The 18,982-nt window shown below is 39.1% G+C and overlaps 1 protein-coding gene across 1 annotated transcript in view; it reads right to left on the reverse strand.

The window, feature by feature from the left end:
• Positions 1-1,715: 1,715 nt before the first annotated feature.
• The window catches only part of sf3a3 (splicing factor 3a, subunit 3), a 35,339-nt gene continuing 18,072 nt past the window's right edge, over positions 1,716-18,982 (reverse strand). Inside the window, exons 10-17 of the mRNA XM_068011232.1 lie at positions 15,587-15,654; positions 14,880-14,984; positions 11,419-11,488; positions 8,836-9,000; positions 7,677-7,787; positions 6,587-6,677; positions 4,469-4,524; positions 1,716-2,313 (exon numbers count right to left, since the gene is read on the reverse strand). Coding sequence (XP_067867333.1) covers positions 2,236-2,313; positions 4,469-4,524; positions 6,587-6,677; positions 7,677-7,787; positions 8,836-9,000; positions 11,419-11,488; positions 14,880-14,984; positions 15,587-15,654 — 744 coding nt within the window. The 3' untranslated portion in view covers positions 1,716-2,235. The remainder of the gene's footprint in view (positions 2,314-4,468; positions 4,525-6,586; positions 6,678-7,676; positions 7,788-8,835; positions 9,001-11,418; positions 11,489-14,879; positions 14,985-15,586; positions 15,655-18,982) is intronic.

Consider the following 18,982-nt stretch of genomic DNA (forward strand, 5'->3'; position numbering starts at 1 on the left):
TGAACAACTGGACCAACAGTCTATCTCCTTAACTAATGAAATATTTAAGGATAGAGAACAAAACAGAGCAAACTACAGAGAAGAAAATAGGATGAATTAGGTACAGAAAGAGAGGGAAGAATGACTGGAATGAAAGAGAAAAAGACAAAGGAAAAATAAGCAAAATAAGATTTGAAATACATCCAAGAACAATTTACTACCTGCAGGATAGTTTCAATTGTTCCATTTCTGGGTTGGAAAGGTTGAGTGGCATTGCAGGAACTAAATCTCATAATTTTAAAGGACTCTTAGTAAAGGCCTGCTTGGGTCTGCAAACAAACAAAAAACGACCTGGCCCGTGTCCTTCCATTTTTCCCGCACTGGACCCGACCATCAGTTAACTTACCTTCAGTTCTTAACTGTTGCTGATCTGCGCAAGCTTAAAATAACTAACAAAACCACCTTTCTAGTCCAAAAATTAACATTGGAGTCACTTACCTGTGATAGAGCATATCCGACCCGAGCCCGAATGCCGGACCTTGAAGTACAACCTGACCCGACCTGAACCCAACAGGTCTTTGGGTCCCGTCGGGTTCGGGTCAGGTAGCCGGCCTTTAGCCCTTAGGTTGTTAAGGATGAGCCCTAACTTTATGTGATGAGTTTAACAGCGCAAATGCAGCAATTTCTTGAAACTCATGGTGAAGTTGACGGCGAGCTCCCGCTTTCGTGAGACTAATAAAAGAGGAGATTTGATAGAGATGTTCAAAATTATGAGGGGTCTAGACAGAGTAGATAAGAGAAACTATTCGCATTGGCAGAAGGGTCCAGAATCAGAGGACACAGATTTAAGGTGATTGGCAACAAAACCAAAGGCGACAGGAGGAAAAGCTTTTTTTTTAAATGTGGCGAGAGGTTGTTATCTGGAATACACTGCCTGAAAGGGTGGTTGAGGCAGATTCAATTGCGGCTTTCAAAAGGGATTTAGATAAGCACTTGAAGGGGGAAAAAAATTGCAGGGCTATGGGGAAAGAGCAGGAGAGTGGGACTAGCTGGAATGCTCTTACATGGAGCCGGCACAGGTTTAACAGGCTGAATGGCCTCCTATTTGCTACAACTATTCTATGATTCTATAATGGCAGAGCAACACAAATTAGCCAGCAATTTGTGGCGATTCGCAACTCATGGCATATCTCTCCCTCGCCACAAATAGCTGGATTATTTACACACTAATAACAGTGTGCCAATTAAACTTGCCATTATATTGTCAGCAAATTCTGGATTCAGTTAAATCTCTCTCTATGCTTTCACTGTAGCTCCCGATACTTGCTAACTCATGATGTTCTTTACCTATGGCATAACGTTAACCCATAGTATTACACACTAATCTACTTTCTTGTTGCACAGCGTGACAGGAAAGGAAGGGATCGGTGCTCAGATTAGGAGATGGTTTGGAGGTAATGGATGGGGAAAGTTCATCTCAGGGTAACAAGGAGAAGCAGTGGAAGGTGGGGAACTAGGGAACAGGCCCAAGATAATTGGCCCTGTGCAGAACAGCACCACCTGCCTTAAAGATGGAGCTGGGCAGACTCACTGGCATTCTAGGCAGGTGTGATGGAAGTAGAATGGTGGTAATGTAGTACAGGAAATAAGTAACAATGACAGGAAATGCGTACTAAAAGAAAGACGAATATGTTAGAAATAGAAAAAACATTTAAAAACATCTGAAGGCAATAAAATAAGATCACATTTTTGCTTTAATTAAATTGTGAAAGAATGTCAGAAATACAGAAGTTGTGGGAAAGATTACAATAAAAAAAAGAGGATCACATTATGTTTTAAACAAAGAAAACTGTTTACTATAAATAATATTCTTCTTTGACAAATTTAAGCCTAATCTTAAATGTCTCACATCCACAAACAGGAGACCCATACTTCCATCAAGTGTCTCTATTTCCCTGCACATAAGACAGGAAGTTATCTTCTGTACTTGTTTAAGATATAAAGCAAAACCCACAAAATGTTATTATACCAGTTTTACAAAGCTAAATATTTAATCAGATATAAAAATTATGCAAATTTGCCAGGCATCCAGTTCTCTGCACAGCCTTTCGATTTAGATACAGAGTTCAGGCAGTACAGGACACGGTCCTTGAATTAACGAGAGGGAGAAAGAATCTAAACCAACAAAGTATCTTTAATGATGGCTATCATTGCAGATATGAAACAGAGGTCTGGAAAGGGCAACATTTTAGAGATTCAGAGCAGTCCTTGTCGTTTTAAATCCTCGTAGGTCTTCTTGTTAACTACATTTCCACTTGAATCCTCATATTCTTCCTGAAATTTAACAGTACCAGTCAACAGTTAAAAGAATGTTTATAGTTAGAGTTAGAACATTACAGCGCAGTACAGGCCCTTCGGCCCTCGATGTTGCACCGACCTGTCTTTCATTAGTCTTTCAGAAAGCATTCCGGTATTGCTTTTCAATATGTTTATTGAAACTGCAAGTTAAAGTTTACTTACTTAAGAAACAAATGAATTTATAGAATATTTGAAAGCAACTGTGCATTGATTAATGAAAGATTTTAGAGCTGGAAAGAAAACCAGAATCACTACACTTATAATCACACTCATTGAGTTTCAGTTTGACTCAGTTGGGAGCACTCTCACCCGCATCAAAAGTCACGGGTTCAAGTCCCATTCCCGGGCTTGGGCATGTAACCAAGGCTGGCACTTCCTCAGTAATACATTTTGAGAGGGGTCATTGTTTGGATAAGATGTTAAACCAAGACCCCATACACCTGTTCAGCTTGACACATAAGATCTCTCGGCACTACTTGAAGAAGAGCAGAAGTTCTCCTGTTCTCCTGGCCAATCTTTATCTCTCAATCAACATCACAAACAGATTAACCAGCCACCCACCTCATTGTTGTTTACAGCTATGTGCAAATTGAGACTATACTTCTAAATTGATAGCTTGGCTGTGCAGCACTTTGGGACATCCCAAGGTGCCATGTTAAATGCAAGCTTTTAAACTATTTTACTTTGCATTTGATGTTCAAATATAAATTGATGACACGTTGAGAGAAAAAGGATCTGGAGTATTGCGCAAATACTACAGAAAACACCACAATGTTTGAGTGGGCAACATGCTTGCCCTGTTACCAGAGGCTGGCCAACTCCAATTTCCCAAAACCCAAGTAAATTCTTAAAGTGACTATAGGTTATGAATACATGCAGGGGTCAAGCCGGTCTGTGGTTGAGAGTTGGACAAAATGAATGCAGCTACAAATAAGCATGTTTCCTATCAGTTTTCCAAAAATGAGTAGGCTTAATAAAGGGCAAATCAATTGATTCACAAACTTAAGATCGACCTAAGAGTTTCAAATGGCTCAGGTCTGCCAAATGAAAAAGCTCCAAACCACAAATACTGTGTTAAAATAGAATGGGAGTGAGCTTTACAGAGGAAATGCTGCTATTGTAGAAAATGCTATAAACTTATATGGCAAACTTGATTCAAAAATAAGCTGGTAAACTGAACAAGCACAAAGGGCTGCATTAACTGGGGCTGCATTCACAACAGAACAGAGTTAGGTTCCAGGTTGGAGGGCTATGCACTTCATTTGGATAACTGGACTTGTACTAGATCAATTCTCAGACTGTTACTACTCAGAAATTACATAGCCAAGAAATTACAATAGTGCCTACAGATTCCCAATTCGTAAAGTTAGCTGGAACAGGCTGACACGGATTGCAACGAGCCAACCATTAGCAATAAGAAGTCTCCAACCCAAGGCAGGCATTGTAAATGTTATATGATATTGTGACTACTCTGAATGTTTTTGAGGAAGTATTGAGAGGTGGGAAAGAGTTACATCATTATACAAAAGTAACTGGCATTTCTATTAAGAACTAGTTATTAAATTTCAGGCGTGTTGTTTCACTGAAGCACAAATATAGCTATAAACGCCTAAATCCTTTAACAGCACTTTCAAGCATTGCAACTGAGTTGCCTACACAGGGACCCAATTTATTCAAATAACCAGCTCACAGTCCCCAGCGTTCCCTTCCATTTTGGAGCTCTTTAACTCACCTTTTATCGTTCCAACACCCTTTAGATGCTTGATTGGTGGGACTCTTGAACTTTTAAATCTGTTTTTTGGCTAATAAACACATTAGCTTTTTCATTGCGACAGTAGTTAGCATATCTGGACTATCACCCTCCATTTGTTTTCCCTTTGCCCTAATTGTGCTCCGTGCTATAAAAGTCCCTCTAATAATAGTACTGATCCAGAATATTAATCTGTCTTTTGCAGATGCTAACTGCATCATGTATTGCTATTATTTTCTGTTTTGATTTCTCTTCACTGTAGGTCTGTGAGACTCCACACTGAGCTATTCCCAACCATTTCTTTAACAGACTAGCAGCAATTTAAAACCATCATGTAATGTGCTTCGTTCAAAGCTCAAGCAGCTCATTTACAGTAATTACCTCTGTGTCTGGCTGCCATCTCTCTGCTGCCTTTGAGTGCTTCAGTTTCGCCCACACTGATTAGAAAAAGAAAGTTGTTAATATTCTTTTCCATATATAACTGTAGCATGAATTCTTCATGCCAGACAAGTCACAGAAAATAGCAATTGTCTACCGAAGCCAAAGCTCTTTCAAATGAATGCAATTTTTCATTATAGAACTACATACAGCACTGGAACAATGGATTCCAATTAATCCCTTGTAAGCAACAAAAAACTAAGCAATGCTATTGTTTCTGCAGAGAATTCCACATCTCAACCCAAACACAGGCTGGAGGATCTATAGGGCTTTTCCATGGCTAGCTTTCAAAATGGCTGCCCGGATTTTCACAGAGGAACTCTTTCTTTCTGCATGATCCCACTATCTGAGTGGGCGAAAAGGAATGAAAGCAAGAGAAAAATGAAGAAGCAGCATTTTAGAACCAGAGATCAAAACAGATAGATTTGAGAAAATACCAAATATGAACATTCTGTAATTTTTCTTAGATATGTTTTCCCTTCTGGATTTATGATGGCAAAGAATTGAAATATCAAGTTAAAAATTAGGACATTAGGAGTGAAAAGGGAGGTTCAGCATTTTTTTTAAAGCAGTGTAACAGCCTTTGAAATCAACCATAAGCAAGGCCAGTGATTTGCAGGGGTCATGAAAAAATTGGATGGAATCATGGAAGCTAACTTTTAAATCAGTATTAAAAACCCATGCATAGAAATAGAAGTTGGTTTATTCAGTTATCATAGAAGAGGGCCTGGCTACCAGGAATGGCTTTTTACATGAACAATATAAATGTACAGCAATCTAGAGCTGGAATCATAGACAATATTCCTCTTAGTTTGGCCTACTATTGCCAATTGCAATACCTCAATTGCTAAGAGCAGTTAAATCAGTGGAGTGAATGGATTGAATCTGGAACTTTCTTGGTTCGAGAAGCTCAGTACCCACATTACACAATGTCCAGCCCTCCAGGGAATGCAAGGCCCTAATGAAATGAATGTTTAAAAAAAAAGTGCAGTGAAGAGGAAAGTCTTGTGACTGCACAGCAGTATTTCAAAACAGGGTTTACTTCAGTGAGATGCAGTGTTCCACATGGACAAACTTAAGAGGAACCCTTTCAAACTATTGCTACTGCATTTCAATGATTTCTGATATTTGGGAGTTAATTAAAGAGAGTCAAGGAATCATATTTGGCACAATGATAACCTGCATGCAAAATAAACATAAAAATGCACTTCAAAAAGAGGTGTAGAAAAACAAGTGAAATGAACTTTGCTGAAGCAATGAGACTAAATTGTTTGGCAATTTCTGTAATATATAATCCCCTTATTGCAAATTCCTTCTCACTCTCAATGTTCCATTTTCAGGAGGTTAGGATTTAAGAAACAAAAAGAGAAATGATCCAACAGCAGATTTAGATTAGATGTCTAGAGCACATTTTTGAAATACTATATTGCTTTTTATTTTGAGTACTAGCTTTTTTATTTAAAGAGGCTGCTCGTCACATTTTGCCGTTTTAAGTGAAAAATAGAAAATTCAAAGGGGTATGTGTGGGGAAAAAAAAAACTTTCATTTAGCCATTCATTAAACAAACACAAATATCTACTCAACAATCTGCAATTATCATAAAGGGTCAATCTTTCCACTTCTTTTTGAAACTTGCTTTATAAATGGTGATGGTTTGAAATTTTCTAAAATCAACTTTCCACAGCGTTCCTACTATAATGATTTGTCCATTATGCATGATGGATGGCAAAACCAATATATACTGCAGAAATGAAATAACTCCCGTAATTGAAAACACGCTGCCCGAAATCAACCTACCTTTCAAATTGTCAAATACAGAACTGCACAAAACAGCCGATACGCTCAACATGTTTTAAGTGGTGCCTTTGTAATTGACGCCTATGGTGATGCTGAAGGTTCAGTGCTACTTGTCTGATAATGGTGGCTGTCCAGGATAAGTGTGGACAGTGGAAGGGGTGGAGACTGTATTAAGTGTTTGTTCTAGAAAATGCTTTGAGTTAGTGGAGATTTGCCATGAAATTTTATTCAGTTTTGACAGGCGTTTAATAGATAAGTACTTACAGGATACTGCATCTTCAATTTGGGTGACATTTGCAAAATGTGCTGTGTTAGGGATTCCAAGACACCGCATGCCATGAGCATGACGCCATTCCTAGAAATGGTAAAAATAAAATAAATAAATATGAAGTAATTGTGGAAAACTTAAACAAACCTACAACTATCGATGTCATGCAATTTACTGAACAGCTGTTAGATGTGATTTGGTTGGCATTTAGGTTTTACACAAACAGGGGAATTTAGTCAATCATATGTCTAACGGCTTGATCAGATTATCCTACTTCTTTCTCCTCTCTCCCAAAATATTTTCTACCAAACTTTGTAGATGTCTTCATTGAACATTTTGAGTTATTAAACACTTTGCAATCACTAGCCTGTGTTGCATATACTGGGACAAAGCATGATAGCACCAACCTCATTCGAGCAGAATATAAGGATAGCGTGCTCCATTTAAAAGGCCCAGCTGGGAACTGGTAAACCCAGGTCCAGCCTTAAATGGCAGGTTCTTCTGGGACTCAACTCCATGACCTACTTTTTTTTTTATATTGAAGAAAGTGAGCAGCCTCCAATGGAGTGCATATAAAACATACTGAACCTACTTAATATCACCATTATCGACATTTAAAATTACAGCAGAAAATGTCAGTGATATCAGTAATCTGACAGTGCTAATGCACCACTTAGTGGTACAACACACACACATCCTTGTGCTCTCCATGGGAAGGATTTCCTGATCTCAGCTTTGTCGCTCCGTGTAACTGCAAAGCGGGACCAGGTACCACCCTCAGAATAAAATCATTAAGATCTCAGCAATGCAATTCCCCACAAGACCATTTGTGGTGCAGAAGCAGAAGGTGCTTCCCAACAAGGAGGGAGAAAATATCAGCATGGGTGTCACCTACGTAACTTCCGTACATCACGTGGAAGCCAATTATAAAACAGCACCAAGTAAAGCTAACTCACTGATCCTTGTCCAGGAATTAGTGCATGCTACAGCAGAGGGAACTATCTAAACAGTAAAAAAAATTACCTTCAAAAGTATTTCTTTTTAAATGAGAAAGTTTACACACCAAGTTTAAATTATTGTTCTTACAGCAAAGTGGCGCTGGAATGCTTTGGGTCCTCTGTAAATATAATTTCCACAGATTTCACAGTTGTAGTTGATGTTCAAACCATGCAGCTTGTACAACCAGTAGGGAATGGGCTGAAATGGAAAGCGCAGAGTCACAAAAATGAAAAATATAAAATTACCATGCAAAAATAACACATTGAGAATTTCAAAGTAATTAGCACTGCCATCTATTGATGGTCAGTACCATTGCTGGTTGCTGAATATTATAATGGAAATAATTGCTAAAACACACTGAAATATCACTAATGTATCATACTGAATAGATAAAACTACTGAAAAGAAAAATAACACAACCTGGACCAAAAATGAACTACCACAGAACTCAGGTTATTGGGCAATCGACACTTCAACCCAGGCTGGAGTTGAGTTAAAAGACTAGTTTTTGGTCTTCTTTTAAAAATGAAGCAGACCTAAAGTACCACTCCAACTATTGAGATATTCCACAGTACCACAACTAAACTCGAAGTTTTCAAAATAAGTAAAAGAGTTCATGTGTGGCTGTTATGAAAGGCTAGAACTCAGTCAGGTATCCTAGTTAGAATTGTCCAATGTTGTAGTGTTCAACATACTGAGGAAACAAAACCCAGCCTTTACTGTTTTTTGAGAGACACTTAAATTTAGATTTTTCCTTTTGCTCTCTTGGGAGGTGAAGTAGATTCACCACCACTCAGGTGCCTACTGCACTGGGAGCACATTTAAAGACCTTGCTATTTTGCAGAGTACTCTATTTCAACAGTAAGGAAGATTCATCACTGATCAATTATTAGGCCTTATTATGAAACAGAAAAAAAATTATGATTCCTCATAGTTAACCAACAATTTACACCCTCACTCCTTGAAGTCATATCTAACATTACGGGATATGGATTTGAGTCAGTGCAATTTCTTCTTCAGCTGCACAAATGTTACCTAAAAAAATGATTCAATTTTAATCACAAAAGTGGATGGATAGATAAAAGCATTGCAGCATGGTATTTACGGTGAGATTTACAGGAATCAAAATTACAGAATTAAAACTCAGATCCTACAACATTCCATTAAAAGTTATTTAATCACAAAGATTAGAATGGCCCATTATGGAGGACAGGTGTGATCTTTCACCATTTTCTTTTAAGCTCACCTTGCCATCCCAACCCAAAGGCAGGTTCTTGGGATTGTAGATAATTTCATTTTCCTCGTCTTCACTTTCACTCTCACTGACGTGCTCCTCATCCTCCTCTTCTCGCTCTTCTCCAGTCCGAGCTTGTTTGCGTTGCACATTCTCTCTGGTGAGCTGTCTCTGTTCCTGTAGAGCAGGAAAAAAAATTGAACACTCAAGAGGGCCACAGGTACACTGCTGCATCAAAATAAATACAAAAACAATTACAGCAGAATTCACCAAATTCTGAGAATTGGGAAATCTTTTGTGATTGTAGAATTTGTACATTAATATTCATATCTAGAGAAATTTTTTTGCAGCTTACTAAATGTTAGAAAATTTGCTGATAGACATGGAATCTTTATACAACATTTTTATGCAATGAAAACTAATTCCATGTGATAAGATATCTTGCAGGGTCACAATCAACTTGCCTCCTGTTTATTTCAATTCACTACAATGTGATAGTAAAAATAACCCTACTTTTCCCTGCACCACAAAAGGAATATTTATCCTTTCAATGCTATAACATTTCGGCATCAAAATACTGAAGTAACATTCTACCATTGCCAAGATTTCTCCAAATCTTCCACTTTGACACACAATGTTCAAAAACAACAAATGTAATATTTTGATACAGGAAAATTTGTTTATACTTTCAGTAAGTGAGTATTATTCTGTAATGTAAAATGATCTATCATTTTGCACAAAATCTCAAAAATCCATCTGTACTTTGTAACAAAGAAATCTTACAGGACATCCTTGGAACCACAATACTCTCAAGACTGTATACTGAAGATGGCTGACAGCCAAGTAATAACATTTTGATAGCTGCACTACTGGGAGTTAAAATTGCACTTTAAAAAAAAAATTACAAGTTAAAGAAGTCTTTCCAGCTCAAGTTGTTCTTGAACATCACCGGTTAGCTAGTTTCGCTGAAACATTAGCAGTGGTCAAGGAACAAGCCATACCATTTTCTTGACTTTAGACATGATACAGCTCAGAGAATTCATGAGACAAAAGGGGAAAAAGAACACCTGGAGAGTTGATTAATTTACTGAAAGAAATGTGGTGAAAAAGTATTCCCATGGGCATACAGGGCTTGTCTGCAATTTTAAAGATCCCATAAGAAAAACAGACTTATCCCTGGGCCACTTGCAACTCTACAGATCTAGGCATTAAGAGGTACACAAATCGAGTAATGGTGACTTGCCCACCAATTTTTCTTTCTTAGAGACTCATGCTTCCCATCATTGGACATCTTTCAGAGAGCAGCACAAAAACCAAAAGCACCTCAATGAAGTCACATCCATGACCATGTGCCCTATCATTCAGAAAATGCAGCACCAATGAGCTAACTACTAATGTAGATTCCAATTGAGGAATAATCTGCAGCTCATGCTGCAGAATTATCCAGCCAATAAATTTTATTTATGGAATATATACATACTTTGGCAAATACTTAAATATAATGCTAGAGGAATGTTAGATCCTGAGAGAAAAGGATCATGTACAAGCCATTCCAACCTGTATTAAATACTAGTGGATCCCACATTACATTGTTGATGGCAATAGAGAATATGCTGTTTTATAAGGACAAGAGTGCTAATCCACAATAATTCTGTTAAGGTGGAGGTTTCTCTCTTTGAGGCCTCAATGTCCAACTGTTCAGTAGAGAGAAGTTCAGGTCACTGAGAGTTTAATTGTCATTTGCAAACTGAAAGGTGCTTGGCAATTTCAGGCTAAGGTCAGCATGTTAAGACTGTTTGTATCTGCAAGAATGTGCAAACTGCTGTTTTTAATATGTTACTCGCAGATCTCCTTCTGGCATTGCTTATGGCAAGTCAAATATTACACTGTTAAAAGAGTAAGGGAGAGATGTACATCTCCAGTGTAAGAGTTTGCAAAACACTTTCAAAGACCAGCGTCTAGACATAGTGAAGCAAGTGCTTTCTGATTGGTTTCTGGTGAATAAATAATTTTGTGTCCCTTGCCCACTGCAACAGTTAGCACTGCTGCATTACTAAAATCTTCCTATAAGCATCGTTTCTGAATAGCCAGTATAACCAAACAAAATATAGCTGCTGTAATTTTCTCCTGCCACTTGGTCCCTCGCTCCCAAAAGTGAAGAAAAGTGAAGCAACTCTGTTTAGTTGCTAGAGTGACAACTCTGGGAAAAGCATCAACTTTAAGCCCCGTATTTTGGAGTGTGATACAAGCCTCAGAACAACAATTTTATGAGACCAAAGTTTTACAGGTAAATTTAAAAATATTGTGCAACATCTATTTTGTATGCTTCTATTGTTACAAAGCTTATTTTCAGCCCTAAACATTTGACTTTCTTTCACTGTGATGTATAGTGTTTGCTTTACCCATTATGATTGTACAAAAGTAAATCTTTTCTGTAAGTTAAATCAAAACAATACAACATTGGTCTGCTAGAAAAAAGCCAGTATCTGTCCAGACAAAATCAAACAAGTGATCGACTTCAGTTTTAAAAGAGTGCCCATAAATAAATTTAAACCAGATAGGTCAGGCAGACTTCAGCAATCTCAGAATACTCACCCCGAGAGTTTCTATGTATTCATACACTTGAGCTTCAAGAAAAGCAATTTCTTTGTTGCGTTCTGAATCCCTGCAGTTGTAGTGGGGGAAAAAGACATTAACTATATTGAAAGACATAGTTCAAAATAAACCAATTCAATACAGGAAAGCCCCATTTCTTGTGTTCTTGTGCTGTAGAACATTCATATGGAGAGATCGCAGAATCTCTGCTCTGGTATAATTTTCAATTTTACAAAGCATGAGGAAGTACAACACTCTTCATCAGATTTTGTTTGAAATTCCAATATATGCACACAATTTTCCAGAGCAGTCACAATTCTTTTGTTTTGATGCTCATTAGGTTGAGAACTGATAGCGTTAGAGAAAGAAATATTTTTCGATTTCACGCATTAAACATTATAGGCCAGTTGTAGTATAGATAAATGTTCTTCGACTTGGCAACCTCAAGGGTTCTAATGATACCTCACACCTTGATTTTCATGGGTCTTGCAATGTGCTACCATATTAGGGGCTTCCTGTGCTGCCAAGCAAAACATGCATCTGAATGTTTGTGTCACAATGCACAGAATTAGTACCGTGTCATAGCCCAAGTACTCGGTGAACATTTCAAACTTTCATCTGCTTGAAACAGCAAATAAAAATCTACACTGGTTTGTTACACATTTACTTGAATTGAGGCCTAACGCCCACTCCTGCATGCACGGCATTAAGTGCAGTATGAAATAAATATTAAAAAGTTGGTTATGACATTAAACCTGCATTATCACTCCCCTGAAAATTCAGTAAGTTTATCCTGTGCACGATATAGAATGTTTCCAAGAATAGATTTTTGGTCTGTGTTGAGGAAGGTGCTACAATTGACTGCAGCTTTCTGAAGTTAAATAGAAGCAATATCAACCAAAGTTCCTGCTCCTGATCATCCCTTTGCATGCACTAGGGGTGACAAAAGAATTAATATTTGTCTGTAATGCTCCATAAACAAACAGCCTGCCAATATTGAATGGTTTATACATAAATGATGTCCAGTTGGCTGAACTACCACACGGCACCCAACACCAACAGAACTGTACCTCAAAAAGGAGTCAGCACCTATAGGAGGAAAGGGAGAAAATTGCTAGAGCAAGCTGGGAAAAAAAGCTATTTATAAACAAAATAATTTAAAATGTTAATATCTTGGGCCAATTGCAACCATCTTCAAGACAATGAGGAAAAATAAAAATAAACCCCAAGATCACAAGGCACAAGTCTGCACATATGGCAGAGCTTGCTCTGGGTGGCATCTGAACTGTGTTTGGGAGAGCAGACTGTCCAGTAACTTTGGGGATAATTGTAACCTAACCCACTCGGTGGAAAACTGACGGGATCAGACCGGTCGCCCATTTTACACCCCATCCAATTTTATTTTCCATTGAAGTCGATGGAAAGTATTCCATCAGGCAGGTTAGCTTAAAGTTACCACCCGCCACCCCCCGCCTCCCCACAGTCTACTTCATGCACTCTTCAGTACTGCAACAACACCTCATTAAGAGGCCTCAAGATAGGTAACTAAAAAGAACTGACATGAGAATCAGTGCTTAAAAATGTGCAGGCCAGATAATAGGTTGATATACAAAGTTACAGTAAAGGGCATTCACTGAGGTATAATGTCTGAAAAAATTAGAATAGTTTGCTTTTTGGCATTGTAAACAGCAATATAGAGAGACATGGACTGGTGGCTTGCCCCAGTGATTCAACTGATAAAAACAGGGAGTGACTAAGCCATACAGCCACAGAGATCCCAGGTCTGTGCAGAACTTGCTGATCTCAAACGTAGCAGCAGTGACACTACAACTGCCTGTGATGCCAGCTGGGGCTTGGGAAGGGGAAAAAAAAACTCTCGGGGCTCTCATTCCTGTTTGCTGTAAAGCCAGTTCTGACAATAGGTCATTGACCTGAATTGTCAACTCTGTTGCTCTCCACAGATGCTGCCCGAGCTGCTGAGTAAAGGTCTGCAAAGGAAACCCGACCGAGCCCGAATGCCGAACCTGGAAGTCCGATCTGACCCGGCCCAAACCCGACACACGTCGTTGGGTCCCATCGGATTCGGGTCGGGTAGCAGGCCTTTACCCATGTACTGATGTAAAGGCCTGCTACCCAATCCTGATGGGATCCGACAACACGTGTCAGGTTCGGGTGGGTCATGTTGGGCTTCCGGCTCCAGCATTCGGACTGGGGTTGAGTTTCCTTTGTAGACCTTTACTGCTGAGTATTCCCAGCCTTTTTTGTTTTTACTGCTGTACAACCGTCCCAGCTGAGATGATGCTTCAGGACAGGCTTAACCTTGGTCAAATAACTTACCAACACTCTGCTTCAGCTCATACATTAAGGGTGGTGTCATGCTAACCCCCTACCTGCCAAGAATGAGGCACATTAATTTTGTCATGAACTGGCTAAGACATCTGCATATTAACAGATGGTACTTGGAAGGACAAAGGACCATTCCCTGACACGTTCAACCCACACCTTGATCACCAGGTATTGTGTGCAAGAGGAGCATTCCAGAATCTGCTGAGGTGATACAATCCAAGATGTGGTCAGACCAGTTAGTCACATGACTAACCTGCTTGGCAACCTGGGATTTTCTGAATTGTACAAACAGTTTGAACTGAGTGCGTCTGTTTGCTCCCAAACTGAAAAGATCTCTCCTGTCTGCTCCCATCTCTTTCTCGCAAGCCTCTGAATCCACTGAAGACACATGAACCCCAAGAAAGAAAAGTCTCCTACAGTGAACAAGGTTTAAGAAGAATACTGGGCCCCAACGAAAAGCAAGATCTACCTACAATCAAGGATTCTACAGTGAGCTCGAAGAACTGTAATAACTCTTCAAACATTGCCTCAAACCTTTCCACTTTATTTTTCTTCTGTTCTTTTCTTTCTCTATTTGCATGTGTGAATCGTGTATGCATGCTAGCATGGGCACGTCGTGTATCCGTAGGTGTCAATCGAATTAGAGTTTAAGTTCAAGTTTAATAAATTTAAACTTTTCTTCTTTAAACCTAAGAAAACCTGTTTGTGCTGGTTTCTTTGCCTTATAATTGGAAAATGGTGAACAAGGATTCACTAAGGGAGAGATAAAAATACAGTGTGTTTAAAAATAAAACCCTGTTACAGTAAGACCAGGTGAAGGCTGAAAGGAACCCTAGACCTCTTTCTCACCTGGTGATAACAGTGGGAATATGGGCAAAGTACCGGAGAGCACCCACTGTGAATGGAACTCTACTCCAGTACTTAAAGATGAAGAGGAGGGGAATAAGTTACAGAAAGATGTAGAGGTTGTGTATGTGTGTTTTAAAAAAATTTTGTGAAGAGAGTTCTGCCGAATCAACAGAAGGACAATGCTGGCAGCACGAGTCTCCTGCATAAATTGGGCTGAGTGTACATGATACTTAACTACACAAATATCAATTTTCATAATTACTAACTTTTTAGTGCCTTTGGATTTAGATTTTGCGAATAGTGAAGGGTCCAGTGCCTCCAGAGATTTCCCCTTAGTACTGAATAACCTCTGGGCTCTCTCTTCTAAGGTTCTGAAAGAAGGAAAAAATTATTTTTACACATTTTGGACTCCTAATTATAAGTGCATTAACAATGGATATTTAAAGTCTTTAAATGGTTTTTAAGGTCATCAGCCCAGTAATTCTAGTACATGATTACAACTTTACAGACATTGAATATCAGCACATCAAATTATACCATCTGCAGTCATAGGTAGTACTCGTCACATTTTCCCATACATCAACACTCAGAAAATTAATTAATTTTGTAGAATGATTTCAAAAACTTCCACAATGAAATTTGCAAAAATAACAAAATGTATATCCTCAATAATACACCAATCTTAATACATTTCCCTTTATAAAAATCTAGACAAAGCCTCCAAACTCTCAAATTAAGGTTGTGTTTTACGTCTTTAGCCTCGAGCAGTGGCACAAACAGACAGCACTGGATTAGCTGCCTGTTATATGCAGTACCTGACATTTAATTCCATTTACTGCAATGAAACGGAGTATCAGATGCTGTGTATTATGGGCAGCTAATTCAATACCAGCCATTTTGCACCACTGCTCGAGACAAATTTCCACCCACAGTGTTTATTCCTGTAAACTGTTGACTTAGGTTGAACACTTACCCTCCACATTTCAGACCCAAAGCCATCAGAGCAGATTTCAGTCTGTCCAAACCCAAGGAAGCCAATTCCTGCCGGTTCAAAAATACCAGTTTATAAAGAGAGTTTGACGTATTATTTTTATATTTATGAATGCCCCATGCAGTCATAACCAAACAGAGAACTGTCCAGCAGGTCCAATCCCAAAGATGCATATCATAAGCTGCTTTTGCAATCACATCAAAATAAAAAAGGCCCAATCGTCTACTGAGTCAGGCAACATTAGTGAGCCCACTGTCACACCCAGTGCACCGACCACTGTTAAAACCACAGTCTACATTCCTATTCCTGATCATTATCCAGTCACCTTTGCTGGACATGTGGGCATGGGAACACTGGGTGAGCAGATCATCAGGCTTGGCTGTGAGAAGCCAGTTGATACTCGCTGCATAGCCTCATACGTAAGAAATAGCCACTTGAAGATATTGGACACCTGCTGGTGCCACTGTAAATTAGCTTAACTTTTTTTGCCATCAGGAAAGGAGCAGCAAAATGCAAAAAAGTTCAAAACTTGGCATTTTATGAATGACAGGTGCCTTTCCTCAGCCTTGCCCCTCTCTCCATTCAAGCACCGTCACTGAACTGTTGCCATTATAATCTGGATGTACTATTTTATTTAAATTCTTTTCAGATCGACTGAATGCTTTATGTTAATTTCTAATCCTAAGGCATTTGTGGCTGTGCATTCAGCTTCCGAGGACCTAAGCTCTTGGATTCCCTCTCTACCCTCCTTTAAGATGCTCCTTAAAACTGACCAGTTTGGCCAAGTTTTTGGCAGTAGCCCTAATATCTCCTTATATCTTTTGGTGTCAGATTTTGTTTGATAATGCTTCTGTGCCAGCACCTTGGAGCATTTTACATTAAAGATGCTATATAAATGAGAGTTGTTGTTGCCTAACTTCAGTGACCATAACCCAGGAGAATAGCACAAATGATGATGTATTATTTTTGTGCATTAGCCCCCCCCAGTTTACAATGTGATTTGCCACACTTGCTGCAGGCCAAGTCTATTGATTTTAACAACTGTGCGCGAGCAAACTAGGGATTGTGCATCAATATGTCAAAGTATTGTAGTATTCTCAATGCAGTGATTTTTTTTTGCTGCAGTTTCAGTTAAAAAAATTTAAAAAAGCTTACTACATTGTAGGCACTGCATTTTATTTTGGACAGTCCTGACAATTGAAGAGAAGCTGATCTGTGTTTCTGTATGTTTGCAGAATACAAATAGGCAGATATGCAGAATTTTCTATGCTTATTTAATAGGCAAGTACATGAAGTGTTTAGTTTGACAGCCACTCAACAAACCCACAAATGACCAGATAATGTTTTAGTGGTGTTGGTTGAGGGCCAACGGTTGGACAGAACACTGGGAGAACACAGCTGCTCTTCTTCAGAGTGCTATGGGGCTTTAACGCCCACCTGAAAGGGCAGGAGGGGCTCTTTGTTCAACATTTCATCCAAAAGACAGTATCTCCGACAGTGCAGTAAAGCCTAGATTATTTGTTCAAGTCTCTGAAGTGCGGCTTGAACCTACTGACTTAAGCAAGAGCGCTAACACAGAGTCAAGGCTGACACCTTGAAAGCTGCCCACAAAAATCTAGCAATCTCAATGGCATGGACATCACTTTTCCCAATGTTAATTTGAATATGGCACCAGGTCAAGGGGCCCTTCAGTTGTCCAGCAACAGTGATGTCATCAAGCAGGATAAGCTGACAATCACTTTGAAGAATTCTCACAGGCAGCAAACCAGGAAGTAAAATGCAATAAATATCCATCACTTCTTATAAATGTTAGAAAGAGTGAAATAACAATTGGGACACACACATTAGAAGCTGAAATATCAAACTTAAAATTTAAAAACTACAGAATTTATCATAATGGAAAAATTTGATAATACCCTAATATAAAGTTAATTTTTCAGAGACAGAGAGGTTGTTCAGCAACCATTGAAAACTCAGTTACACCTCATTAACAAGGCGTAGCTTTTTCAGGGGGTTTAACCGCAATATCACAGCATTAAAAAGCGGAAGTTCTGGTCAGTTCAGTGATTTATAAAGACTGCCATCTGCAGGGACTTCACCAGTGCATCATGAGAAGAGCAGGGAATCATTGACAGCAACATGCATTTAAACTGCGCTTGTGCAGACTCCAGAAGTTGACATCAGTTTCACAGTTGTAGTGACTGCGAAGGCTGTCAGTTCCTTCATCATTACAACTGCAAAATCCAGGACAATGCATCAAAATGGAAAGCACACATTAACAGCCTATGTGCTTTAGGCAACTGCAATTAACGAGTTTCAGGATTTGTAGCTTGTTTCAATATTTAGGGAATAAAGGATTACGAACTGCAATTTTAAATATATTCCAATGATCAGCTTAAAAAGGAAAATTAAAGTTGAGATTGTGTCGAGAGTAGTTTTTATTTAAAGTAGTTCCCTATTTTCCAGGATCAATTATATCTCCATGGGAGATTATTCTTTATTATAGTGTATCTTTTTTCTAAGTACTCATTCTAGAATTTCCTAACGACAACTTGCATTTATACAGTGCCTTTAATATAGTAAAACATCCCACGGCTCTTCAGAGGAGTGTTATCAAACAAAATTTGGCACACAGCCACATAGTTATTAAGACAAGAGAGAAAACTTGGTCAAAGAGGTAGGTTTTAAGTAGCATCTTAAAAAAAGGACCACCATCACCACCTACAAGTTCCCCTCCGAGTCTCACACCTTCCTGACTTGGAACTATATCACTGTTGCAGGGTCAAATTCCTGGAACTCCCTCCCTAACAGCACTGTGGGTGTACCACACGACATGGACTGCAGCGGTTCAAGAAGGCAGCTCACTACCACCTTCAAGGGCAATAAACATTCACATCCCATGAACAAATAAAAAAGCTAGAAAAGCGGAGAGTTTTCAGGAGGGAATTCCAAAGCTTAGAGCCTAGGCAGCTGAAGGCAAGACATCGATGATGCAGAGAATAAAATGGGGGATGCGCAAGAGTCCAGAATTGGAGGAGCACAGAAATCTGAGGTTTGTAGGTTGGAGGAGGTTACAGAGATAGGATGGGAGAGGCCATGGTGGGGGGAGAGATCTGAAAACAAGGATAAGGATAATAATTTTTTTTTAAAAGGTGTTGCCGGACCAGGAGCCAATGCAGGCCAGTATGCACAGGAGCAATGGGTAAACAGTTAGCATATGGGCAGAAGAGTTTTGGATGAGCTCAAGTTTACAGAAGGCGAAAAATGGGAGGCTGGCCAGGAATGCATTGGAATAGTCAAGTCCAGAGGAAACAAAGGCCTGGATGAGGGTTTCAGATGTCGATGGGACATGGTCGGCGAAGGGTGATGTTACAGAAG

The sequence above is a fragment of the Heterodontus francisci genome, chromosome 31 (genome assembly GCF_036365525.1).
Source record: "Heterodontus francisci isolate sHetFra1 chromosome 31, sHetFra1.hap1, whole genome shotgun sequence".
Classification (NCBI taxonomy): domain Eukaryota; kingdom Metazoa; phylum Chordata; class Chondrichthyes; order Heterodontiformes; family Heterodontidae; genus Heterodontus; species Heterodontus francisci.